Raw genomic sequence first — 7,165 nt, 5'->3', positions numbered from 1 at the left:
ACTGGAGTGCCCTTGTTTGTGTCCATAAATCATGTCAGGCCTTCTGTGCCTGAACATTGTGGTTATGGATGACTAGTATATTATTGGTGCCCAAGCAGGTAGATCTGTTTCCTCTCTTTAGATCCTCCTCTCCAGGGTTATCCTTATAGATATATCCAATTTATATATGTATATATTATATCTTTGGACATCATATTTTATAATAAGATAATAATATAATATCATTATAATCTTATATTCTGGATATGCTGACCCATTTCGATCAATTCAGCGGGCCTGTGACCCATGACCGTTTGGCTGAAATGTTCAATTTGGCCGCAGGCCGAATTTCGAGTAAACTATTACCTGATTAGGAAATTCGGTGCACCGCAGGTGCAGAAAATTTAAAAATTTCACTGATTGGGAGTTTTTTTTGGGATGATTTGCCTGTAACCTGTAACCCGCCGAAATATTTCGGCCAAAAAATCTGACTTGACCGTGGCCTAATTGAATGAAATGGGTCAGTATCATACTTAACATCAGCATAACATTAATAGGCCAGCACTACTTGGCAGAGGCAGTGGAAGGATAAGGCAGATGTGAGACAATCAAGTGAGAAGCTGAACGACGAGAAAAGGGGCGACGTGAGAAATCATTTCTTACGTGGCACTACCGATTGATCCGATACCCTCTTTGCTTCTCACTGTCATCTTTGCCGGAATTTTCGCCTGACGACGACGGCTTCCAGCGGAATCGAGTACAGCAAGCACTAGACGGTCTTTGCATGTAGCACTCCCATACGTGTTCGCCAGGCCAGCCGCCAGTACCAGTGCGACGAATCAGCAATGCTGCCAATGCATCAGATACTGTTCTGAGGGGGGCAGATTCCAGTTACTGTGCCGCAGAGGCAGCCAATCCGATGAAACCACCTGTGTGAGTAAAACACTCACCCGCATGGTCTCCGTCCCCACATCCAAGATATCTCACCGCGGCATCGTCACTGGCATGTCGTCGGAGAGATGGACTGGCATAATTATGACCGTTAAGTGCGATGCACTGGTGGCGACCCATATAACCCTTCTCGTACGCTACCCACATCTCGCTCCCCTCTTTCTTCGGGAACATGCCGCCACTCATTCGGGCCTTCCCTTTCACATTCATTTGTCCAAGCAATTTCGGCGGCGCACTGACGGATTCAGACATCGATATTCAGGACGGGTTGCTTATGTGCTCATACACAGATGCAAGGGCTGCAGATTGTAAATACTTTCTTTCGGTACGCACTGGTGTTCAGGCTGACTGCTGCATGATGCCCTAACATATTGTGCAGGATGGCACTCTTGACCAAAGCCTCTCGCGGCCTGACTGTCCCGGCAACGCTCAGACGGCTGATGAGTCGACGACAACACGCATTCAGGCCGTTCCCGTCACGTCAACGGCCTTCAGGACGATGACTGTACTCGTGTGGGTTTGAAAGTTTCCCTTCAACTTTCTGCAACTACAGCTGACTCAAAACCAAAACAGAACGACGACCCAGACCCAACTACAGACCGTGGCGGGTCTGGCGACTGCGTTCACTCAGAGCGGCATCACTGTAACCCAGACAGTTGCAACTTCTGGAAGTCAAACCCCCGAGCTTCGTTCACTGATAGAAACAACGACTCTAACGAGTCAACCATCCTTCCTGCCAGTGCCAACAATACCACAAACACTGTGCGTTCAAGTTTGTTTCAGTCCTGTGTTCTAAAACTGAACACCTGGCAGAGTTCCAGCTGCCCAGCGCGCGCTTATCGCGTTATCCGTCGTCACCGGCATCTTGCTTATCTCCTTCTGCATCATTCTCATTCTCTTCCATCGTTTCTGGCGATCACGGCGCTGGGACACGGGCAAAAATACGCGCGATATCGACCCGGAGAAGGGCGCCTTCATCATCCATCGAGTTACGGGAGACGCTGGACTTGCGCAGGAGGTCCCGATATCACCATTGGCTGGCGGTGCCGTACAGACGATTGATCCGCCCCGCTCGACATTTGCTCCCGTTCCGGTTACCACCCTGTCCGACGAAGCCGTCGCAAATCCTTTCTCCAGTACCCCCAGTCTTGTGCAAACCTCCAGCCGGCTGTCTCAATCTACTGCACAAACGAGCAACCAAGTTGTGACCCAACTCGAGGACGACGAAACAAATATCAATATACTTGCACAGCGCGTCCTTTCCGTGGATTCATTCTCCGTCCCACCAGAACTCCGTCCACCATCGACCCAACTGGACATCGCACGCCAGAACGAGGTCCTGCGGCTGCGGCTGAGCCGGCTGGAGATGGAGCTGGGGCTGTTGGACCAGCTGTCCGTGGAACACGACTCCCTCCCGCCGTCGTACCACAGCCCCAGTCAGAAATCGGGCGCACAGCTGCTAGTAGAAGAAACGGCAAGCCAGTTCGGAGAGGGGAGGAGCATTTAGCGTTATTTTGCCCAGATGAGTATGATTCATTTCTTCTGGGTATCCTACGTCATCTATGGCTTCTGCAGCTTTGATTACACTTTGGGGAATGGTGTACACACCTGTTGTAATCGATATCCGACTACCTGCTGCTTATGAGTTCTACATGCGATCTACATCGCCTTCTCGGGGGGGATATTCTCAACACATTCATCCATAGCTAAAACCACGCATCAAACTTCCACGCCCACACAGCCATCTGCCTGCGCAAGATCCTTCCGAAGCAACGATACTTACCCTGGGACGATCCACCCAAGCAATCACACCGGTCCCCCCCACCCTCCACACGGTTGCTAGCTCAATACAGTATATATAAACTTAACGAACGTACACGCAGCAGTACAAGAAAGGGTCGGTACAAAAAGGAGCGGAGGGGGCTAAGCCTAACACAGATGACACGCATCCACCCGCGGCGAAGCGTGCCATATCTGCGAGAAGCGCCGGAGCAAGCCCGCCCGGAAGCATCTGGCAGATGGAAGCCGGGCAGTGCAGCGTGTCGCAAGGAGGAGGCGAGCAGCAAGCGCAAGTACGTGTACGTGCGCAGGGGAAGCGATGGTGGAAGTGGAAGTAAAGGAAGGAAGGGCACGCAAGCAGGCAGACAGGGCAGCAGGCAAGCAAGCATTCTATACGTATAGCAATAGAATAGATAGACGAGGGCGAGTCGTGAGCGGGAGACGAGACGGGTCAAACGAGTGTGCGATATAGTAGTCAGAACGACCAAGCAGGAGAGAGAAGACGAGGCAAAAGCAAAAGCAAGAGGTACAGTCCGTCAACGGCGGGGGCAGCGAGCATATGGGGGTAGGGTATCTGGCGTTGTTCTCGAAGCAGCGCGTCTAGAACGTCCCCATCGCCCGCGGCTGGTGGAGATACTGGCCCGGGGCGACGCCGGCCACGCCGTAGAACGCCGGGTGGGCAGGGTTGACGTTCGCCCAGCCCCCGTCAAATCCGTTGTACGACTGAGCACCAGCAGGGAATGCATCGTATCCATATGCGCCAGCGTTGTTGTAGCCAGGCTGGGCTGACGCGGGGGCATACTGCGGCTGTTGCTCGAAGCCCATATCGAGCCCCAAATCGTACGCCGCGCCGGCGCCCTTGACTTGCTGCTGCTGGTGTTGATAATACTGCTCCTGGTTGTAAGTCGGCGGCTTGTTGCGGTACATCGCCTTGACCGGGCTGGGCGGAGTCCGCGGGCCGTCCCACGAGCCGGCATCCGACGATGCGCCAGGACTGGGCATCGACATGGAGCCCCTCGTCGACGGCGGGCTGGGGATAGGCATGCCCATCGCCATCGCGCTCATCGGCCCCGAGATCGCGCTCATCGGGGACACCGGCGACATCTCGAATGCAAAGCGCGCGTCGTTGGCGTTGACGGGCGGCTTCACATCCTCCTCGTGGTAGCTGTTGCTCATCATGTTCTCCTCGCCCTCCTCTTCTTCGTCGTTCTCGTTCTCCTCCTCAAACTCGCCGATGACGTCTAGGTCGACCTCGAGCTCCTCGACTTCGCCGCGGAGGACCATGTCGAGGGCCTGGTTGTCTGTCTCGCTGCGCAGCGGCGCATCCAGAGTCGGGATACGTGCGCGCGTACGCCATTCGTTTACTTCCTAAACAAACATTAGCCCCCAAAAAATACAAGTGTGCTTAGCGAACTCACTCGGCGCAAAGCCTCAGTCTCCCTCAACATCGTTTTCAAAGTCTGGGCCGCAAGCACCCGGTGGCGCCTCGCAGCCTGGACGGTCGCAATACTATTCGACGATTAATCTGATAACGCTGCAAGGAGACAAGAAACTGACCTCGAATTGACGATGGCGCTCTTGCTGGGCCTTCGGATTACCCTCAACGGCGGCAACAGACTCGCCAATGCGAGGAAGCGCCCGTTGAGGGTCTCGCGGCGCGCGCGCTCGACCGCATTGTGGGTTGCCCGGCGCTCGGCCGTGGGGGCACGGCGCCGGGGGCGTTTGATTGGTGCAGCAGGGTTGGGGATGGTGGCGTCGGTGGGGCCCGTGGCTGGGGCGATAGCAGTGGTGGTGGTGGGGCTGCTCGACAGTGAGGCAGCGGGTAAGTTGGCGAGGGTGCTGGTGGTGGTAGTGCTCGACATTTCTTCTTCTAGCTGGGAAACAGTGGCGTTGGTGGTGGTGTTGATGTATGCGGTGGACAGTAGAGAGTAGTCGCGAGATTATCAGCGGTCTACAGTCTGATTGGGCTGGTTGTGGGGTTGGTGGGTGCAGCGGGCGTAAAACCGTGTGCGAGCAAGCGGTTCTGTCTGACGCTGTTGTGGTGTGTAGGGGGATGTTGGTCGTGGGGCAGTCGCGAGCTAGGCTACAGCGTACTGGGCGGGCAGAGGGAAGGGGTGGTGGAGGTGGTGAAGATGGGGCTGAAAAGGGTCGCGAGATCTGGACAGCAGGTGAGCATCGTCGTCATCGGCGTAGCGCAGGGAGGGGAGCGCCAAAACACAGGCATGGGCTGGCCGGGGAGCCAAGACGGGCACGATGCCCGCCCCAGCGAGATGCGAATCAGGCCACGTCGCCAGCGGGCCAGTGAACAAGCAGGCATCCCTCGAGGACCGTTGCCAGCCCGGCGTCCTTGTCGCAGGTCGCCTGCCCTCTCGCTCGCCTCGCTGCCCTTCTCGCTCCACCCCCACCCAGCCAGCGCCTTCCCCCAGAATCACAAGCGAAGAACAAGGGACTCACTCCAAGCGGTATCCTCAAGCAGCAGGGTGTGCGGGGCGGGGCGGAAAGAGGGAAGGACCGGGGAGGGGAAGGGGGCGTCAGACAGAGGCAGCGGGCATAGGTGGGAGAGCCGTCAGACTGGGCGGCAGCATATATAAGAGGCGGCCGAATAAGGCTAGGACACGTCGTGACACTGATGGCGTGACGAGATCTGCAGGCCCCGATCGCGATTACGCGAGATGGGGTGATAAATGGGAAAGTGGCGTTGGCGTGGCTGATGCCCGTGTCCGCTGTCGAGCGTCGTCAACAGTCGCAGGTGGCAGAGTCGTCGTAGACAGAGCGACTAGGCTCGTTGGAGGATGGAGGATGCGGAACGGAAATTGGCAATGTCTGGACCGGGGCCCATCAGCTGGGTGACAGATAATCAGACCATCCTTATCACATCGCTGCGCGCACGAAAATAACTCGGCAAAAAGACATGCGACCAAGGAGCGACATCGCGCAGGAACAGCCGCCCAGCGATGCAGGAGCCCAAACGGATGGCGCCCCGCCCAAGAGTCGGCGCTAAACCCGCAGTGTTATGCGCTCTAGCCAATGAACGCAGTCCAGCGCAATAGCCAGCCGCGTCAGAACCCACGGGACGATGAGGCATAGACGCTTACGGGCAGTCTTCTCGTTCTTCGGAACAGCCATCGGTATCAAAGTACACCCTATCAGCGAAATTTGAAACACCGCCCCGCGGCGCGCCGGCATCCGGTCAAGCCAGTCGCCGGAGACCGGAGATGCGTCCATGTTTGTGGCCATGGCGTCGTCCGTCGAGCGTCGAAGGTAAGCTACACATGCCGTCGAGGACATGGTGCTCGTACCAACAAGCCAAGGCCCTCTTGGTCTCGCGCAGACGAGAATCCTCCTGTTTACCTGTATTTGCATTCAAACTTTTACTACGGCTCCAGCCGCACATGGCCCCTCGAGGCTAAGCCTAACATCGTCCCCTCTCCAAGTTTGCCTCAGGATCCCCCAGCTACGCGAGCCTGAAGGTCGCGCCTGATAATCTTATCTTCCTTTAAGCCTTCTCGACAACCGCACACCCGCGCCGCTTCTTCGCCCAGGGAGGCGTTCTCGGGCATAGGCTCCTTCGGGCTTCTTTCGGGCTTCTTCGGCTCCCTCGCGTCACAGCCCAAGAAGCCTAGAAGTAACGTCGGTCAGGTGTCACGCCTCGAGGCGCGCTAATCCTGATTTAGCGCCAGTTCTTGGCGAAACAATAAGTGGGCCCGAAATGGAAGGTGGCGTGATGCACTCGGGTGGTGAAGCGTCGAGGCTGGGGGCGGAGCAGGCAGGTCTATGCAATGGTAATAGACTGAGAGGGAAGAAATACGCCGTGATGCCAACTGGAGGAGCGATTGGCGTGACACGGCGTGACCCGCTACAGATCTGACGCCTAGTTGAGGAACTCGCCCATCGGCCTGATGGTCTAGTAGTATGATACCTTGTTAGGGCGTTCTTGTCACTTCGAGGTGGTCCCGGGTTCAATTCCCGGTCAGGCCCGTTCGGTTTCTTTTGCGCCACGTCCTAAGCTTGGCCAACGTCTTCCGCCAAACCCTGTCTACTTGATTGCGTCCATTTTACTCCATATCTGGTCCAGCAGGTGTCACCTTCCGCAACAAGATGCCATCAAATGGATCTGCGCACAGCCCTGCGCGTTGTCATGTCGACTGCTCTCTTGCTTTCTTCTTCCATCCCGTCTGCGGCGTCAGCGGAGGTGTGTGCCTCCATTATTGCTCCGAGAAAAGCCCTGAACGCAGGCAGTGCCCCTCTGCAGCTGCCATGTCCGCCACAGCCGACGCTCCGAGAAGCCACTCACTCAGGCACACTGGGACGGCTCCAACTATGTCCTGCATCACGTCAACACGTCGCGACCCCCGCTGTCATTTCTGCAGTGGTCTCCCGCTGGTCGAGCTTTGATCTCTTCCCGCCTCTCCTGGTGACGTAGTCAAATCCTCCAATATAAAACGAGAGGGACACC

The 7,165-nt window shown here is 56.4% G+C and overlaps 2 protein-coding genes across 2 annotated transcripts; one reads left to right on the top strand and one right to left on the bottom strand.

The window, feature by feature from the left end:
- Positions 1-1,102: 1,102 nt before the first annotated feature.
- On the top strand, positions 1,103-2,437 carry MIND_00403100 (uncharacterized protein; the record flags this gene model as incomplete). The annotated part of the gene is made up of 4 exons (XM_037360856.1): positions 1,103-1,255; positions 1,310-1,443; positions 1,504-1,692; positions 1,744-2,437. 4 exons carry the CDS (start codon positions 1,103-1,105, stop codon positions 2,435-2,437), a joined length of 1,170 nt encoding a protein of 389 aa, XP_037223741.1.
- Positions 2,438-3,309: 872 nt separating this feature from the next.
- Positions 3,310-5,997, bottom strand: MIND_00403000 (BHLH domain-containing protein; the record flags this gene model as incomplete). The annotated part of the gene is made up of 8 exons (XM_037360855.1): positions 3,310-4,077; positions 4,128-4,218; positions 4,267-4,583; positions 4,804-4,866; positions 5,164-5,317; positions 5,377-5,551; positions 5,599-5,729; positions 5,780-5,997. The coding sequence occupies 8 exons, from the start codon at positions 5,995-5,997 to the stop codon at positions 3,310-3,312; spliced, it is 1,917 nt and encodes a 638-aa protein (XP_037223740.1).
- Between the last annotated feature and the right edge of the window lie 1,168 nt (positions 5,998-7,165).

The sequence above is a fragment of the Mycena indigotica genome (assembly GCF_014461135.1).
Source record: "Mycena indigotica strain 171206Taipei chromosome Unknown Mind.scaff0003, whole genome shotgun sequence".
NCBI lineage: Eukaryota > Fungi > Basidiomycota > Agaricomycetes > Agaricales > Mycenaceae > Mycena > Mycena indigotica.
The sequence above is the reverse complement of the archived record's forward strand: the minus strand, read 5'-3'. Positions and strand labels throughout refer to the sequence as shown.